General features: G+C 49.3%; 2 protein-coding genes across 3 annotated transcripts in view; one reads left to right on the top strand and one right to left on the bottom strand.

Annotated features, from left to right (window-relative positions):
* Positions 1 to 6136: 6136 nt before the first annotated feature.
* On the top strand, positions 6137 to 8845 carry LOC146233656 (nuclear receptor subfamily 0 group B member 1-like). Its single transcript, XM_084689044.1, has 2 exons — positions 6137 to 7221; positions 7899 to 8845. The coding sequence occupies exons 1-2, from the start codon at positions 6579 to 6581 to the stop codon at positions 8138 to 8140; spliced, it is 885 nt and encodes a 294-aa protein (XP_084545170.1). The 5' UTR covers positions 6137 to 6578; the 3' UTR covers positions 8141 to 8845.
* Positions 8846 to 13421: 4576 nt separating this feature from the next.
* il1rapl1a (interleukin 1 receptor accessory protein-like 1a) overlaps positions 13422 to 19032 on the bottom strand; it is a 76227-nt gene continuing 70616 nt past the window's right edge. For both annotated transcript variants that reach the window (XM_084689043.1, XM_084689042.1), the window contains exons 9-12: positions 18511 to 18657; positions 16463 to 16633; positions 14599 to 14643; positions 13422 to 14143 (exon numbers count right to left, since the gene is read on the bottom strand). In XM_084689043.1, the coding sequence (XP_084545169.1) occupies positions 13422 to 14143; positions 14599 to 14643; positions 16463 to 16633; positions 18511 to 18657 (1085 nt within the window). The remainder of the gene's footprint in view (positions 14144 to 14598; positions 14644 to 16462; positions 16634 to 18510; positions 18658 to 19032) is intronic.

The following is a 19032-nucleotide window of genomic DNA, read 5'->3' as shown; positions in this document are numbered from 1 at the left end:
GGCTCTGTGCTGTGGGGCGTAAACAAGAAAACATGGCTATGACTCACTTCCTGTTCAGACCTCCCATCAACCACAGCTCAGTATAGATTTGAATGGCTCAGCAGTCATGTCTTTGATTGTGGATTAAGAGGTCACATTTCCCCCCTTTCCCCAGTATGTTGTCTAAAGTTCGCTAAATGGATATTATTAGTCTAGTAATTCTACATTGCTAAAGTCCAATATTGTTCTTTAGTTATTCTATAGGTTGTGCCAACATAATAATGATTTAAGCAATGGATACAAGTTTTCCCTGCTTCTCTCACCCTCTCTTTCTCAATCTATGCCCATCATTCTACTCCTTCCTTCTCTTTGTTCCTGCTCCTCTCCTCCTCCTCTGTAATTTCCCCATGATCTCACTTTTTTTTTCTTTATCCATCCATCCGCATCCCTCCCTCATCCACTCTTTCTCCACTGCTGCCCCTCCTGCTTCCTGTCTGTTGTCAGCGAGGCAACATTGTTATTAGTGTCATAATTTACCTCCTTATGCAAACATGACCCTGTCCTCTGCACACGCTCAGTCTAAATATTCATACTGTAGTTGCCGGGAGACCAGTGAAGGGTGGAGGAGCAGAGACATAAATTATCTCTTAAAAGCCGTTTTATATTTTGCTGAGCATTCCTCCCTCCCCTCCCCACACACACACACACACACACACACACACACACACACACACACACACACACACACACACACACACACACTGAGGTTAGAAAAGTGTACTTGTGTGTGTGCACGTGTGTTTCTCTGGCTATACATATCAAAGGAGGTATATCTCATTGAGTGACATATGCTTTACATAAGAGAAACCGTGGATCAAGGACAGGCCTGAGCAGGGAAGGGCAGAGAGGGAGAGATGGAACAAGGGATGGAGACAGGTAAACAGTGTTCAAGAGAGACGAAAGAGAGGAATTCACAAAGACCCGACAAAGTTGAAACCGAAGTCACATCAACCAGGCTGGGCGGGAAAGCCTTGAACAACAGTGTGAGTACTGTGATGGATTGTAGAGGTACCGTAGGAGGAGAGAGGAGAGAAAAAAGGAGAAAGTAATTGAAAAGCAAATAAAAGAGAGCAGGAAAAATCAAGAGAGCAGCGTCGGAGAGAAGACGGAAAGGTTGGAGGACAGAGGAGAGAAAGAAGCACGAACAAGACAGGAGAGGGGGAACGTACAAACACGATTGTAGAGTGACGGCAGGAGCAGGCAGTCACACAGAGGTCTGTGTGGATTCAGTAGCCAAGGCAGACTTATGAGTTTAACCTTGACTGGGTCTCTCTCTCTCCCTTCATCCCCTCCTCCTCCTCTTTCCTCCCTATACATTACCCCTCCCTCCCTCCCTCCCTGTCTCCCTCCCTCCCCTGTGTCCCTCCTAACCTTGGCTAATTAGCTCAGTTCCCCGGGGGAAAATCTACAACACACGCCACATCCTTTACAAGGTCATTACAACTGCAACGCCCAAGCCCCCCCACCCCCTTGCACACTCGCTTGACATCAGGTAGTGTATAAGTGTGTACGTGTGTGTGTGGGCGTGCGTTTAGGATAGTGTTGTGTATGTTTGTGTGTGTGTGTAAATATGTATGTGTGTGTAAATGTGGCAGTTTAGTGACCCGTCAAATCAGTCCAGTGGTGCAGGGGTGCCGTCCAGCAGGGTAACAAACACACACACACACACACAGATAGAACAGGACTACAGCAGAACCAGTGAGCAGGTCTGGGGCTGCCAAGCATCTGCTACTTTGTTTGCTGAGAGCAGGCCAACCTTGGGTCTGTGTACCGACCTTGCACGCTGTTACAGCAGAGTGTGTGTGTGTGTGTGTATGTGTGAGTGTGTGTGTGGGGGGGGGGTTCTACATAAACAGACCCTCTGGCAGAGATCTCACAGTTAGAAGTAGGTTACATCGGAGCTGGTGTTGAGTTGGACTGAGTGGTAGAAACGTTCATTATTTTAACGTTAAAATTGTGTGCGTGTGTTAGATAGAGAGCATCTGTGTTTGTGTGGATGTGTAGCTGTGTGAATGTGTGTGTGTGTGTGTGTGTGGAGGTGTGTGAGTGTGTGTATGAGTAGGTGTGAATGTCCACAGGTGGTCAGCTGGTGAGAGGAGGTAAACAGGCCAGTTAGAGGGCAGTGGGCATGTGTGTGTGTGTGTGTGTTTAAAGAAGACAGGAGGACACATCTAATATCTACATACAATCAATTTATGTTCTTTAACTAATGGTTAAATGGACTCACAGACACACATGCACACTAGCCACCACACCGCAAACACACACACACACGCACGCACACACGCACACACACACAGCTGTAAGTTAGAGAGACGAGTCCTTGGAGAGTGCAGTATTCAATTTGTAACTCGGGCTGGAGACAAGGCCAGCGTCCTTTATGACAGCAGCCTCACCAAGGCAAAGATGGAGGCAGTTGCCATGGCAACCGCCGGCAGCGCCGCAACAACAAATCAACAAAACAAAGTGGCCCGAGCCCAGTTTCCCTTTCTTCTTCTCTCTCTTTGACCATTTAGCGGCAAAACCTTGAAACCAACAAAAGTTGTCCTTTAAAGTTTCAGGAGAAACCAAGGATGGGAGAGTGTGTTGAAGCAGAGTGTTTGTGGTCCCCCCCCCCTCCCCCCCCTCCTCCCCCTCCTCCCCCCTCCTCCCCCTCCTCCCCCCTCCTCCCCCCACCCCCCCTCCTCCCCCTCCTCCCCCTCCAAGGCCAGAAGCAGGCTCTGGCTCCTCTTCCAGAAAGCTGCGGCTCCTTGGGTCATGGCGACCTCTCCCTCCTCGTCCCTCTTATGGGTTCCACCGCTGTGAAACAGCCTTCAGGGGGAAAAAAAAGCAAATGCTTGACGATGCAAAACACACTGTTATTAAAAACATTTGTGTGAGTTGTGCGCGCTTTTGCTTTTGCAGAGCGCTTGCTGTCGAGTTAGATTAGAGGGCCGATGTTGTTCTGATCGCAGCAGAGAGGAGCAGTCACAACACATTTGCCCAACGCTGCTCTGACACACATCAGAATGCCTGAGATGGAAACATGACACACACACACACAGATACACACTTAAGCACAACCTCCCACCCCCCTCATCACACACAGCCACACACACACTGCCTTAAAACACAAGGTCTGGTTTCTGGGTAGAAATCCAATTTCCTGCCAGAAGGCCAGTCGGTGCTGGTCATGTGACTGCCAAGTCCTCTTCCTAACACGAGACTCCACTTGGCTGGTTTGGTTTACATCCAGTTCACTCTTCTGAAAAATATTTCCTTTTCTCCCTCTCTCTCTCTCTCTCTCTCTCTCTCTCTCTCTCTCACTCTCTCTCACTTACTCTCTCTCTCCCTAGCTCCTTTTCTCCCTCTCTCTTCCTTTCCTCCCTCTCCTGTCTTTTCCAGTGACCTTGGTGTAAATTGGAGTTGCAGACACGTGGCAACAGTGTGACTAATACTGTCTGACCAGGCCTGTCTGTCTGACCAGGTCTGTCTGTCTGACCAGGCCTGTCTGTCTGACCAGGTCTGTCTGTCTGACCAGGCCTGTCTGTCTGCCCGGGTCTGTCTGTCCACACAGGGTAAGTATACAGAGTCAATGGGCAGAGCACACGGAAAGCTAAAGGGGCTAATGGTTCTCAATATAGGGAGGTGGTCAAAGAATGATCTCAGACTAATGTAAATACAACGTGTGTGTTTGGATGTATGCTTACACAAGATCAGGTCATTCAATTACCCATAGAAGGACCATTGAACCTTTACCTAGAGGGTGTGTATGGTGAACAGGGGAGTGGGGTGATGGGATGTGTTAAAGTCTAACTAGGTCCTCTTACCTCATTGCTATTGCTGAAGGTCGCAGAGTAAATTTAGACACAGTGACCCAGGGTGAGTGTGTGGCCTCTCTGAACCAGCGAGTGTGTGTGTGTTTGTGAGTGTGTTTGTTTAGGGGGCAGAGTAACTATTACCTCACCTCACAGAAGCTCTGGCAACATTGGCACAACACACAAACGTCTCCCTTTCTCACATTCACACACACATGCCACAGGCACTCACACACGTGCACACACACACACTCAAACACACACACGCACACACAGCACTGGACTGCGCTCAGAGAGCCAGCCTGCTCTGCATCACAGATAAGCCTGAAGAACACTCTGGACCTCTCCCTCCTTCTCTTCCTCCTCTTCATTCTGCCTGCCGGGCTGATTCTTCTCCCTCCCTTCCTCCCATCTTCCCCCACCCTCTCCTCTAATCTTTACTAATCTCCTCCTTTCTTCTCTCTCCATCTCATCTTTCTTCCCCTCCACTCCTTCCTTCTCTCTTCTCTCTCCCCTCCTTTCCTTTCCCCAAGGTAAGTAAAACTTACTTTACTTACATACTTTTAACTTGTTTCCACTGTTTCAGTCAATGTAACCAGTCCACGTCTGAAGCACGCGGAGCCTTGAAAGTTTGCTGAAGGCTGATATTCTGCATATGAAGGCAGTGGAAAGGAGGGAGGAAGGTGGTGGTGGGGGGGATTTGAGTCCGCTGCTCCATTGATGAGATAAGGAACAGAGAAACATGACGGCGTGAACGAAAGGAGGGAGGGAGAGCGAGCAGAGGCATAGGGGCTTTGTACCTTTGCAACAAGACATAATGTAATCTCTCCTTGAGACACAGGGATTTTTATAACCTGTACTGGGAGGCCTTGAAAAAAGAGGAGGGGAGGAGGGGAGGAGGGGAGGAGGGGAGGAGGGGGAGGAGGGGAGGAGGGGAGGAGGGGAGGGGAGGAGGAGCAGACAGGAGGAGATAGAGAGATGATGGGACAGGAGAGACCAAGAAGGAAATGAGGAAAGAGGTTAGGAGAGGAGAGTAGAAAGGGTGGGAGAGGAGAGGAGAGGAGGAGAGGGGGAGAGGAGAGATTAGGGGAGGAAGGTAGAGAGAGAGAGTGGGGTGAAGGAAAGCATTAGAATAAAAGGAGAGACCAAGAGAGGAAAGGAAAAGAAACTAGAGAGAAGGAGAGGACAGGACAGGAGTAGGACAGAGTGGCATAGCGAAGGCTGTTTATGTCTCTGTGACCTTGATCCAAACGTGAAAAATCGCTCTTTTTCTCTCTCCGGTAAATCAATAGCAATACATTCTCTCTTTCTGAACAATGTTCTAACTGCACTGTGAAGGTTTGTCTTCCTGTCTGGCTGTGTGGTGCTGTGGCCTTCTATATCACACAGGACTGGAGCCAGAGTCCTCTTCTCTCCTCGTGTCTGAACACACAGACGCTCAATGCCAGGGCTTTTATCTAGAACCAATGTCCCCTAATAGGACAGCCAGAGAGAAATGTAGCACTTTGTATAGCTACTACTTTACATTAATACATGTCGACCATGCATAAACAAACACACACACACACATACTGTATGTGTGCACACACACACATACACACACACAATTTATTCAAGGCCTGCCTGCTGGTCGGTTGAAGGTTGAAGTGTTTTCAGTTTCAACTTGGTTTGTTTTCCACTATTCCCCCCCACACACACCTCTCCCTACAGTCCCATCCAGCTTGAGTACCACTTTCTCTTCTCTCTGTCTTTTACTCTCTCTCTCTCTCTCTCTCTCTCTCTCTCTCTCTCTCTCTCTCTCTCTGTCTCTCTCTTTCTCTCTCTCTCTCTCTCTCTCTCTCTGTTACTCTCTGTTTGTCCTTCAGGGATCCAGAACTAAAAAAGAGAGACCCTGCTTTACCTCACCCCTCACACACACAACCAGCCAGCCCCGTGACTGATGCACGGCGGTCGTTGAGTCATGACATCATAATTCACGCGCTCCTGTTTTCACGGTTAAATCAATAACAGTGTGTCTGAGTCAAGGTTGGCAAGTGGCCTTCGCTGCTCTCCTCTCTCTGCTCCTTTCTCATAGGAAATCATATCAATTCTCCCTAAAATAATTAAGCCTTCAAATCCTCCGTCTGCACTCTATTTTTTACCGGCAACCGGCTGATGAACGACAGCACCACAAAGTCAAGGTAAGACCTGAGAATAGACCAGTTCTGACACACACAGATGCACCCCACACACACACACACACACATACACACACACCGATTCATATGTAACTTATTAGCCTCCCAGGAGGAAGCAGTGCTTCTGACCAACTGCACCATGGGCCTTACAAGCAACATGACAGTTAGAGACGGTACTTCTCTTTACTGTGACTTATCACTGCTTAGTTCACTACTGCTTAGAATGAGAGAGACACAGAGAGAGGGAGAGAGAGGGGGAGAGAGAGAGAGAGAGAGAGAGAGAGAGAGAGAGAGAGAGAGAGAGAGAGAGAGAGAGAGAGAGAGAGAGAGTGAGAGGGAGGGGCAGTGGGAGGCGTCAGGGACTGGGAGGCGGAATATGTAAAAAGTCTAAACAAGTTCTCAGAGCACGAGGACAGACGGGAGCTAATATAAATGTGCTGCCGTTCGCGCGGGGGGTGGCAGAGGCCAAGAAAATATTTCTCCCTCTGACACTGACCTCCGCCGCTTCAAACAGCACAAGAAAGGCACCGCGAGTATTACCCGATGTAGAACGCGCTTAACGACCATGACCAGTCTCGAGGGCTGCCACTGTCGAGGCGCGAGGGGCCAAAAGAACAACAGTAACAGCATCCTCTACAACATTTTAAAGAATGACCACCTCGCAATCGCAGAGGAGCGACATCAACCAACACTTCAGCAGCGTGCGCACAGGCTCTCCTCCAGCTCCTCCACGTCCTCCTCGTCTCCCGCCTCGCTGCTCGAGCTCCGGCAACAGGCTTGCTCCTGCGGCTCCTCGCGGCGACGAGGGGCTCTCCGCTGCCCACAGGTGACGTGCAAAGCCGCCTCGGCGGTTCTTGTGAAAACTTTACGGTTTGTGAAGAACGTGCCGTGCTTTCGCGAGCTGCCCGAGGACGACCAGCTGCTCCTCGTGCGGAACGGGTGGGCGCCACTGCTGGTGCTCGGTCTCGCGCAGGACAGGGTGGATTTTGAAACCACAGAGACCGCGGAACCCAGCATGCTGCAGCGCATCCTTACGGGTTTACCGGACAGACCGAGCGACCTGCCGGTAGAACCACGCACCGGGGTGACCGTCGGGGTATCACTGGCTGACATCCAGAGTATCAAAGCCTTTCTGAAGAAATGCTGGAGTCTGGACATCAGCACCAAGGAGTACGCTTATCTCAAAGGGGCTGTGCTCTTCAATCCAGGTAAGGTTTTATGACAGTGTGTGTAACTTCCTGAACACATTTTGCAAAAGCACAACACACTGCAACAGTATACACCTTAAGTGAGGCATATAAACTCATAAACGTCTTAAAAATAAGCAAGAACACAAATCGGTAAACCATCACGTTCTCCGTTTATTTATCCGGTAATGAGTCAGTGTTTTAGAATGAACGCTTTTCAGCCAACAGTAACACAGTTATTAAGCGCTGATTTTGTAGCTTGTTGGTGCGTCAGGTCATACTCATGTTTCTAAGGATCTAAATTAAAATGTTTCTAAACAGCGCACTAGGTACTTAGGTCAGGTATGGCAAGAAATGGCAAGATTACGATATTGTACTCTCGTGTCTCATCTGTTGATGAATATCACATTGACAGATCAGTGGAACAGATGTCACACCTTTTCAACCCATTGTTTAGGTGGAAAATCTCACGTGCAGTTTGTGCTGGACATTGCAGCCCAGAATACCCTGTGTTCATTAATTCCAATTTGTAACTCCCCTCCCCTCCCCTCCCCTCCCCTCCCCTCCCCTCCCCTCCCCTCCCCTCCCCTCCCCTCCCCTCCCCTCCCCTCCCCTCCCCTCCCCTCCCCTCCCCTCCCCTCCCCTCCCCTCCCCTCCCCTCCCCTCCCCTCCCCTCCCCTCCCCTCCCCTCCCCTCAGATCTAGAGGGGCTGCGTTGCCTCCTCTACATCCAGTCTCTGCGGCGCGAGGCCCACCAAGCTCTGAACGAGCACGTGAAGCTGATCCAGCAGGAGGACGCCACGCGCTTCGCCAAGCTGCTCATCGCGCTGTCCATGCTGCGCAGCATCGGCCCGCCCAGCGTCGCGCAGCTCTTCTTCAAGCCCGTCATCGGTAGCGTCAACATGGAGGAGGTTCTGATGGAGATGTTCTACGGGAAGTAGGCCCCGCCCACGCTGACGGACTGACCAATAAAAGACCCAGCTCTCTGCTCAGCTGACCACAAACAGAACATTGATGTGTTGATCTCATGGAATGGACCAATGAGGTGTAAATCTTGTGTCACTGAATGGACCAATGAGGTGTAGATCTTGTGTCCCGGAATGGACCAATGAGGAGTAGATCTTGTCTCACTGAATGGACCAACTAAATGTTTCATCTGCAGATTCAGCTGTTGTTCGGAGGACAGGTGAGAACAGGACAGTGATGGGGGGGGGGTCAGCACTTGACAGAAAAGGAGCCCAGGGTGGATGTGCGTGAGTAGGAGTAGAGTTGAGGAGAGAGGGAGGGAGGGGGGAGGGAGGGGAAGACATGGTTGGCAGCAGAGAGGAGAGGACGGGTGATGGTTGAGATGGGAACTCTGAGGCACATGTTAACTAAGAAAATAGGAATGACTTTAAAGGTGTGGCTACCAGATTCAGAATGGAGTTTTCAACAAAGCTATCAAGGAGGGATTTAAGACAAAAGGAGGGATGAGCGAGTGTGTGTGAATGTTTGTTTGAGTGAAGTACAAGGGTTTGTTTCTGTTTAGTCTGTAAGTGGCATGTGTGTGTGTGTGTGGTAATGATATGGACAGAGAAATAGCTGCTGGACTTCATAACTTATTGCTTTTTATAAACTATTTTTGTATAATAAAAGTATTCTCTAAACTCGCATGTAGCTGTTCTTGTTTCGGGTAAATAAAACCCCTCCCTCCCTCCCTCCCTCCCTCCCTCCCTCCCTCCCTCCCTCCCTCCCTCCCTCCCTCCCTCCCTCCCTCCCTCCCTCCCTCCCTCCCTCCCTCCCTCCCTCCCTCCCTCCCTCCCTCCCTCCCTCCCTCCCTCCCTCCCTCCCTCCCTCCCTCCAAACCAGTGCTTCCATACATAACCCCTGTAGAAGATGTCAAACAAGACCATTGTTCAGCGCAGAGAGGTGTTCATGTTTGGGTTCCTCTCTGTGCTGTTCTGAGACAGAGGGCTTGTTTCAGCACAATACAGAAGCTGAAGGTTCATGTTTCACCTCAGAGTCCAGTCACGTCTCCTTTGTGTGGCTGTCTCTGGAGCGGGACCAGAGCAATTGACCAACTACACACAGAGCATCTGCACTACCTGCTACCACCACCAGAGGGCAGTGTTGAACCACGCATGATGCGAAGTCTTGTTAAGACATCCAGCTAAGTGTACATATATGGACACAGATGCAGAAATACACATTCTCCAACAACAATCTCTCACCACTCACCTCTACACTCACACAGATGGACACACCATCTCCCATTATTCCCTGGTTGGATGCAGAGGAGGAGAGGAAGTTGAGTAAATGTGGTGTATTGAGTGACAGCCTCAGGGAGACTTGTGTTTCTTCTCCCACATCCTGTCATCACACTCTGGATGGGCCGCGGAACTCACTGGGAACGCCATGGAAACGCCATGGAAACGCTATCGGCAAAGATCTGCAGGAGACAGAAATCGCTGAACACCATCACTGGAGACTAAGACAGGCGCACGCACACGCACACCTCCCTTGAAACTGAGCCTTAAACTTGAGAACCTGCAAACGAGTGATAGTGTTGAAGGAGGGAGAAAGATGTGAAAACGAGGTTTGGTGAAAGTTGGTTAGTGAGCGTGAAGAAATCAACAAGCCTGTGGCTGCTTTCATGCACTCGTCAGATAGCTCAGTCGAAGATAAACAGACACACAGAGTGGATACTGGAAAGATAGACACTAGTGTAAAACCTAGGGTTAAATCTTAGTTGCCTCGCTAAATACACAGCGAATAGTAGATCCAAACATAAAATTGTTCGAGCAGAACAATCAAAACGACGACAAATAATGTGAAAGGTACTTTGAGTTATTTTCGCATTGAATGCATTAGAGGCATCTCCTTCAAAGGGTTGCGCATGGTTTATCTGTGCTTGAGAGCTGTTGGGGGTCCATAAAGACGGAAATGAAGGGCTTTCTCTCCCTGTTTGATCTGCCCCCTGCTCCGCCATCATTGTTGCTCGACGCTGGTAATGACCTCATCCGTCTGACGGGCTCATCTCACGCATTGCCGTTTGATAATAAAGTTGTTACGAATCAATTTAAAGAAGACACAATTTGTTATGCTTTAACTCGTGGGAGCGTTACTCCCTCACCCTATCATGTCGTGGTGTTTATAGACTTTTAATGGGCTCTTTCACTGCACTGCTTTGGATTGAAAGTCCCGACCAAGTCTTTCATGTGAGTGGAAAGTAGTTTGTAGATTTAATTCGAGATCTTGAGAAGCGTGTTGGGATTCAGATGTTCTCCTCTCCCTCTCCCCATCTCTGCTCTCCTCCACCCTCCCCTCATTTTCTCCCTCCCTCCCTCCCTCCCTCCCTCCCTCCCTCCCTCCCTCCCTCCCTCCCTCCCTCCCTCCCTCCCTCCCTCCCTCCCTCCCTCCCTCCCTCCCTCCCTGCCTCCCTGCCTCCCTGCCTCCCTGCCTCCCTGCCTCCCTGCCTCCCTGCCTCCCTGTCACCAGTGCCAACACTGTCCCCCATGAAGATACATCCAGGTGATTAGAAGGCCTGTCTCTCCCGTGGATGCCCTCCCTCTCTCTCTGGACCGTATTTTCTCTCCAATTAAGTATTTAATTGCTAAGGATAATAAAGAGTCTATTAATCTGGTGTCTGCTAATAAAACCACAGCTGTCAAGAGAGGCTGCCAGCACACAACAGTCAGCAGCTCTCCAGCTGATGCCCGACAACAGTGTGTGTGTGTGTGTGTATAAGTGTGTGTGTGTGTGTGTGTGGCAGGTATGTGCGTGTCTCAGGTTACAGTGTCAGCATCCCTGTAGAGGTTTGTTGAAACCCAGCGTGACAATGTCATCCTGACGTTTCGTGAGGTAGCATGGGTGAGGGCCACACTGTAAAGTGACAATTTAATTCCGACCTTTTAATATAGAGGCTGTACTTTTCCATCCGTTCAGTCTTTCTGTCTTTCTGTTAACTGCCGACTGTTCTCGTCAACATGCTGTAATTCTTCTGTGCTCCAGCAGGGGGCACTGCTGGACAGTGACTGCCATCGCTGTAACGAGGGAACAGGTTGCAGCAAAAAGTACGATAAATATTTGAGGTAGCTATGTATGCTAATGTGCATCACTTCTAAAGGTCTAAACACTTGGTGTATAACTATAGTAAAAGGAACTACAATGGTGCATTCCAAGTCCTTATAACCTTTAAACCAAAGCCTTGGCATTTGATTTTGCTTATTTGAATGTCACTGGGCTAGACCCTATACAATGTTGGCATTGAATATAACTAGTTGGAGCAATATACATTTAATCAATATTCAACAATTTAACAAACCCTCTTTACAGACCAGAAAGAACCATTTATACTATTTATTTATTTTATGATCAGTTCTGAACAGCTGCAGGAATGCTAATCAGACTCGGATGAGTTTTTCAGATGGTTCCTCTGGCTACATGCATCACCTTTTTATAGCATATGTGGATGCTGTTGCATCAGTCGCAAAATGTTATTTAGGAGCCACATGGATAGACGGCAAAACTTCAGGAGGAGATCATTGTTTTTAATGTGCAGTGTGAAAGTAAGGGCAACTGATAATGATTGTGTTTCTATAAAGATAGACATTTCTTTCCAAGTGAAAATCGTGTTTATATATATTTATATAAATATCTATATTGTATATAGAATACATATCTATTTGCTATGCATACTCAGAAATAACACCTCCAAATATAATTAAAAAGTCTTTCAAAACACTAACTGGTCATTCCTTAACCATCAACCATCGTATGAATCAAAGCAACAACAAATAATTACTTAATGGGAGTAGTATCAAATTTGAAGGACTCAAATAATTGGACATGTATTTCCTTTTGAATCAAAAATCATAGAGGACATCTTTTCACGAGGGAGTCAAGATCTACCTTGTTGTCTTCACAAACCAGGTACGACATAGCAAAGTAGTGTACAAAACCATCAGAACGCACACACACGCACACGCACACACACACACTGCTCCCTCTCCCTCCCCCCTCCATGTAAGATGAAAACGCAAATAAGTACGACTTCCCAAGCAAACTCTTTTTTTTTGTTTTGTTATAAAAATAGAATTCTTTTTAAAATAATCTACAGATTTTCCTTGAAGGTGAGGCCTTTCACTATCACACTAAAACAGCAAGGCTGTCTGTTTTGATATAGAAAATATGAAGGGTTAGAGTGAGCTCCCTCTGGCTTTCTGTCTGCATGTTGAGGACAAGGACCGCCCCCTATCCATAGCTCCTCCCCTTCCTCTGTCCCACAGGACGTTACATCATTGTCCGGCTCTTCCTTCTTTTTGCATATTCTATGATTTTTTAAAGAGTGTTTTAAACTAGAGATATACACCTTGTACAGGTCAAAAAAAAAAAAAAACGAGTTTCTGCTCTTCAGCGTAAAATGTTCAGGCAATTTTCCCCAAAACGTGTTTAAAAAGACGTTCTTTTAAACTACACAAAGTCAAGATAAAAAAACACAACAGCGCAGGTACGGGACACACTGGCTTTCTTCAAAAGCACTTCGAAACAAAGAATCAAAACGAATAAAAAATGAAAATAATAGAAATATATAAATCTGTGCGATGAGTCAAAGCAAAGTGGTATAGTAGAGAAGGCAACAAACATGATCAAATCGAAAAGAACGTAAAAGAGAACAAAACAGGAAGACACTGATGCTACAAATAAATTGGAAATACCGTTTATGTACAAGACCCTGTTTTCCTTTAGGTTGTGTGTGTGTGTTAGTGTGTGTGTGTCTGCGTGTGTGTTAGTGTGTGTCTGCGAGTGTGTACATCTGTGTGTGTGTTTGTGCACGTGCACAGGTGCCATAGTGTGAGGGTTCTTTTCCGTTTTCTCCTCTTCAAGTTCATGTCGATCGGACAGTGGATCAAACAGTATCTTTAGTCAGTTTTATCAGCAGATCGTCTGTGGTTCCTGATTCTCGTCCCTGTGAGAGTCGCCCCGCGCAGCAACACCACGGCCCCGTTCCAAACCGTGCCACAGCACAACCGGGCCCCGTTCCAAACCGGACTCCATCCCCACCTTTCCCCCTTCACAAAAGTGGTCCTTCCCAACCAAACTCCTCCAGCCTCCTTCGCAACCATCAGTGGAGACAAATCTCACGTCTAAAAACCCAACCTCACCCAACCGCACAACCCCCCCCCCCGCACCCCCACCCACCTCCTCCAGCCCCCCTCCCGCCCCCCGCCACCCCCTCCCTCATCACCAGATGACGCTGGAGATGCTGGTCTCCCGGGGCAACAGGGGTAGCATGGCGTTGTTGGCGTGCGCCTCCTCCAGACTGTGCTCGCGGCTCTTCCCGGGGGGGCGCTGGCCGTTGAGCAGGGTGAGCGGGATGTTGCAGTAGGTGTGCTGGTTCCCCAGGGAGGACATGGGAGGCAGGGTGCCCCCTGGTGGCAGGTCGAACTCGTAACTGCGATAGTAGTGTTTCTGCCGCATGCTGGTGTGGTAGGTGTTGTGGAAGGACGAGCGCAGCTCCGGGTGAGCCGTCGCCATGGCGGTGGAGGTGGCGGCTGCCATGGAGATGGCGGAGACGGTCTGGAGCTCTCCGAAGGGGCCCTGCTCGCTGGCGTCCACGGCCGGCTCGTGGTCCAGGAGCGGCTCGGTGCGTCGGTAGGGCATCTCGTAATGCAGCTGCTTCCAGAACTTGGAGCTGAGCTTGTTGGACTTGGGCCCGCGCCACTTGATGACCGTCAGGGTCTTGATGGTGTGTTTGAGCGCCTCCACCTCCTGGTAGTTCATGATGCCGCGCAGCTCGGCGCACTCGATCAGGATGACCTTGATCTCCCCGGTGACCAGCATGTTCCGCAGGCGCGTCTCCAGCTCGAAGATGCTCCAGCCGCGACGCACCACGTAGTTGGGCGTCATGACGATGATGAGGCGCTTGCTCTGGTCCACGCAGCGGGCCACATCCTCGATGTAGGCTGGAGAGAGGGAGAGAGAGAGAGAAGTTTAGTCATTTTAGACTACACTACATACAAAACATTCATTAATGAATACTAACAATCTTACATCCCTTTATATTTTTAGAACACTTATGTAGTGACATGATGGAGACAGGGACCAGTCTAACCACAGTACAATGGAGAGACAACAAGGCACAAACACAAGACAACAATCAAACACTAACACCCTAACTGCCGCTTTTCTGGAGACGTTACTACCTCTGTTTACAGAGTTCACAATATCTGAAGACTCTTGTGTACTATGTCTATCTCTGACTCAATCTTCTGTCTCTTGCTGTCTTAAAGGGTTGTGTACACCATCTAGGAATTCTGCACTGAAAAGCTCGGCCATGCTCCTAATGACCTGGCTACACACTTCCTGCTTCCTGTCTGGGGGGTAAGTGATGCGGGTTGAGGAGGAAGAGGAGGAGTACCTCTAAGGAGCCTGGTGTCATCCTGGTAAGGCTCATTGGACAGACCTAAACATAAACATGTCAACATTCAGACTGTGGTCACAGCAAGAAGACACAGGTACAGTACACACACACACACACACACCCAGACACACACCACAGAAGTAACAACAGACCTGTGGCAAATAAAAATCTCTGTCTGTTAGTGCAAACACTTTGAGAGTGTTTGAGAGGAGTGTGTGTGCGTGTGTGTGAGGAAAGTGTTTAGGAGTGTGTGTTCAGAGAGTGTGTGTGTGTGTGTGGGGGTGGAGGGTGTTCAGAGGGAGTGTGTGTGTGTGGAGGTTGTTCAGAGGGAGATGTGTCAGGTCAGCTGTGGAGCTGTGAGAGACCAGGAACATCCCACTCTCTCATGGGTCTGCTAAGGTTGTGTAACGCACACACACGTTCAACACACACACAACCACATGCACTCTCACCATCGCACGCACTCTCAGCCTCACACGCACACACAAATAGACATCTATCCTGTAGCACACATACCCACTTACACACACAGATTAGTGAGACAGAATTTCATTAGTGTTTGTATGAATGTTTAATGCATGAAGGAGGACTGGGGGAGTGCTGGGGAACCTCACGAGAACACATCTCAGACTGAGTAGTGATCTGCTGCCCTGGCAGAGCGCACGGCCAAAAAAAGCCAATCATCCTACTGAGGAGGTATAGGAGCAATGCCCCAGTCACTGGTGTGTGTCTCTGTGTGTGTGTGTGTGTTGGAAGGAACACACACAAATTCTGGAAGCCATTCTGATCTGGTTAGAACAATATTGTATGTACTGAATACAGAAAATGCCACCATTATGGTGTTCCTTTGACAGGTTTTCATCACCGAGGTTATGTTGTGTCAACAAAACAGAAAATGTTGTGTTGTTAATGATACGTCTAGCTCATTAGCACAACCTGGACTCATTAAGTCATTTATCTGTGGTGTTATAGCCTTGTTCTGAATAAAACACATTTTCACAGTTTCTCTCTCAACATTACTTTCTAAACGCTTTTGTCGACATGTATTTTTAGTCTTTCATGCATTGTGCGTAATGTTTCGAGTCCTACACATACAACACAGACATGAATAGAAGAAGACAATCAACATCAACAACAACATGAAACATCAATGACATCACAGTGTTGACACAAAGACCAATAGCACATCGAAACACACCATTCCACAGGTACAGAGTTAAAGAAAGAGAGATGGATGGGTTGATGGACAGAGATGGTGAGGGTAAGAGACACTGAGAGATAGAGGGGTAATAAAGAGAGGGAGGGAGGGAGTGATGGAGAGAGAGGAAGAGAGGGAGGGGGTGATGGAGAAAAAGAGGAAGAGAGGGAGGGGGTGATGGAGTGAGAGAGGAAGAGAGGGAGGGGGTGATGGAGAGAGAGAGGGAGGGGGTGATGGAGAGAGGGAGAGGGAGGGGTGATGGAGAGAGGGAGAGGGAGGAGGTGATAGAGAGAGAGGGGGAGGGGGGAGGGGGTGATGGAGAGAGGGAGAGGGAGGGGGTGATGGAGAGAGAGGGGAGGGGGTGATGGAGAGAGAGAGGGAGGGGGTGATGGAGAGAGGGAGAGAGAGGGGAGGGGGTGATGGAGAGAGAGTGGGAGGGGGTGATGGAGAGAGGGAGACAGAGGGGAGGGGGTGATGGAGAGAGAGAGGGAGGGGGTGATGGAGAGAGGGAGAGAGAGGGGAGGGGGTGATGGAGAGAGGGAGAGAGAGGGGAGGGGGTGATGGAGAGAGGGAGGGAGGGGGTGATGGAGAGAGGGAGGGAGGGGGTGATGGAGAGAGGGAGGGAGGGAGTGATGGAGAAAGAGGGAGGATGCGGGGACGTACTTCCGGTGGGGATGAGGTCTCTGTCGGGGATGAACAGCTTGTATCCGTAGTGTTTCTCCAGGACGTCAGGCAAGATCTCCAGGGCGAAGCGTTCCTCCTCCCTGGTCTCCTGGCTCCACTGGTCTGGGTCCACCTTGGTGTAGGATAGGTACGCATCATAGTCCTTGTTGTCTGGAGGGAAACACACACACAGATGTGACACTGCTAGACACACACACACACACACACAGGCATACAAATACACATATACACGCACACACACTAACAGCTAATGCAGAGTCATCACTACACTGGGGGTTTTCTGATCCGAGCACCGCAACTCAGCAACTTGTGAATTCCGGACTTCCGGAATGATCCTTAATCTGCAGACCTGATTGAACCTTCCCTCTGGCGGCCCACCAGAGCTTCCTCTATCAGATAGACAGAGGGATCACAGGAGAGAGAGATTAGGAGGTTGGCTGGAGGGTTAGATAAAGAAGCAAAAAGGGGCGAGAAAGAGAAAGCGCGGACAAAGAGAGAGAGAGAGACAGAAAGAGAGAGAGGGAGAGACAGAAAGAGAGAGAGAAAGAAAGAGAGAGAGACAGAAAGAGAGAGAGGGAGATGTTTCTGTGAGGTCAGTGCCAGAGAAACAAATCTCGATTCTTTTTTTAGTCACTCGCTGGTGATACTAGGCTGCGTGTGGGAGAGAGAGAGAGGCACACTGACCAAACAAGCACCCCCTAATGGAACTAACTCTTCCACGCGTCCCTCAAGCACCTGTGTGGCTGCTCTATCAGCACTGATTAGACTTGTTCCACACCGATCCTGAGTGAGTCATGCACAGATGACGCTAGCCGGGGAGGTTGAACAGAGACAAAATATATCTCCGCTAACATGATTCATGCAGAAAACACCGGAAAATCACGTCCCCTACTCTCGTACCACACACACACACGCCACTCTCCAAAGAACAGGAACTTTCTTTTTTTTTGCAATGTGCGAAAAAAGATTTTCTTCTGAAAAATGCTCCGAAAGGAGGAAGAGTGAGCGAAGGAATGAAAGAGGTGCCTGTGCGGTGGGCTCACATTGAGTAGCAGTCATTACGAGCAGGGAGGAAGTCTATGTGGGTCAGTTGGGAAGTGGAAAACGCCAGTATTCTCTCTCTCTCTCTCTCTCTCTCTCTCTCTCTCTCTCTCTCTCTCTCTCTCTCTCTCTCTCTCTCTCTTTCTCTCGCTCTCTCTCTCTCTCTCTCTACCCCCCCCCCCTCTCTCTCTCGCTCTCTCTCTCTGTCTTTCTCATGCTCTTTGACGACTTGCGGTGGCTTTGAGTCTCTGGCAGAAGAGGGATAAACCGTCATCAACAAGATACCCGCATCAAACACCCTTCAAACGCTTTAGCACAAATGATCCACCGCCGACCCCCTCCACCAATCAGAACTCAGACGAACAGACGTCCGCGAGGAGGGTTTTTAACCACGCTGGCGCCCAAACCTTCACAGAGCAGTCTAGAACAGACACCAACAATTACATCCCATACAGTATGTTCTAGAATAGAACAACACACACGAGCATCAAATTCAAAAGCTGGAACATTCCATGCAGAAGTTCAGGATCCCCAACTAGGGCGAAAGTCGACTTAAAGTTTGGCAGGAAGTTGAGTTAGTTGAGGTGTTCTTGCTGGAGAGTGGAGGTGGCCCCTCAGCCCCCCGCCCCCCTCCTGGACCCCGGCCCCCACTCCTTGACACATGGAGGCTGATCCCATTTGGAATGGGGAACAAATCGAAACTCTGCTTCCCTCTCACCTCATCCCTAATGCAGGTGAGGTGCCGGCTTGCAATAACATGAGCACGCACGCACTCACACACACACACACTTATTACGTCTAGGATACGGAGAAAAAGAGAGGAAGAGACAGGGAGACGGAGAGAGAGATAGAGAGAGAGAAGGAGAGAGAGGGAGGGAGAGAGAGGGAGGGAGAGAGAAGGAGCGAGGGAGAGAGAGAGAGAGAGAGAGAGAGAGAGAGAGAGAGAGAGAGAGAGAGAGAGATAGAGAGAAGGAGAAAGAGTTTACCTCCGTCCAGGTCTTCGCTGCCAAAGTTTCTGCGGTAGAAGAGCATGAGCTCAATCTTGTAGCACTTGTAGAGCGAGATGAGGAAGATAAGGAGCAACAGGATGGCTCCCAGGCCACCGGCCAGCTCCACCGTGTACATCAGCTCTACTGAGAGACACACACACACACGCGCGCAAAGATGGACACAAAGGGAGGGGGAAAGGGGATGGTGTCATTAAAAGAACAACATCAAACATGTCTGAAGTGAATGTTGTACATGTGAGAGTGTCTGTTTAGCTGCATGCGATGGCATGCTATATCCATCCACCTCCACAGTGCATGAGCTGTGGTGTTGAGAAGAAGGGAGGAGGAGGAGGAGGAGGAGAGAGAAGAGGGTGACCAGACAAGGACAACAAGAAAGCAAAGAGATGTGAAAGAACCTCCTCCTTCAACTCATTCCCTCTATTCTCTTCCCTCATTGCTTTTTTCCTCGCCTCCATCCCCTTACCCTCCACCCTGGTCATATCTCTCCCCCCACTCCCT

This window comes from Hypomesus nipponensis, chromosome 23 (assembly GCF_054491055.1).
Source record: "Hypomesus nipponensis isolate SF chromosome 23, ASM5449105v1, whole genome shotgun sequence".
NCBI lineage: Eukaryota > Metazoa > Chordata > Actinopteri > Osmeriformes > Osmeridae > Hypomesus > Hypomesus nipponensis.
This window is presented reverse-complemented; position numbering and strand designations above follow the sequence as displayed.

Bases quoted from the DNA above. Each gene is read 5' to 3' on its own strand.
- LOC146233656 (XM_084689044.1), top strand. From the start codon at position 6,579: ATGACCAGTCTCGAGGGCTGCCACTGTCGAGGCGCGAGGGGCCAAAAG. The intron at 7,222-7,898 runs GTAAGGTTTTAT...CCCTCCCCTCAG, and splicing joins GGCTGTGCTCTTCAATCCAG to ATCTAGAGGGGCTGCGTTGC.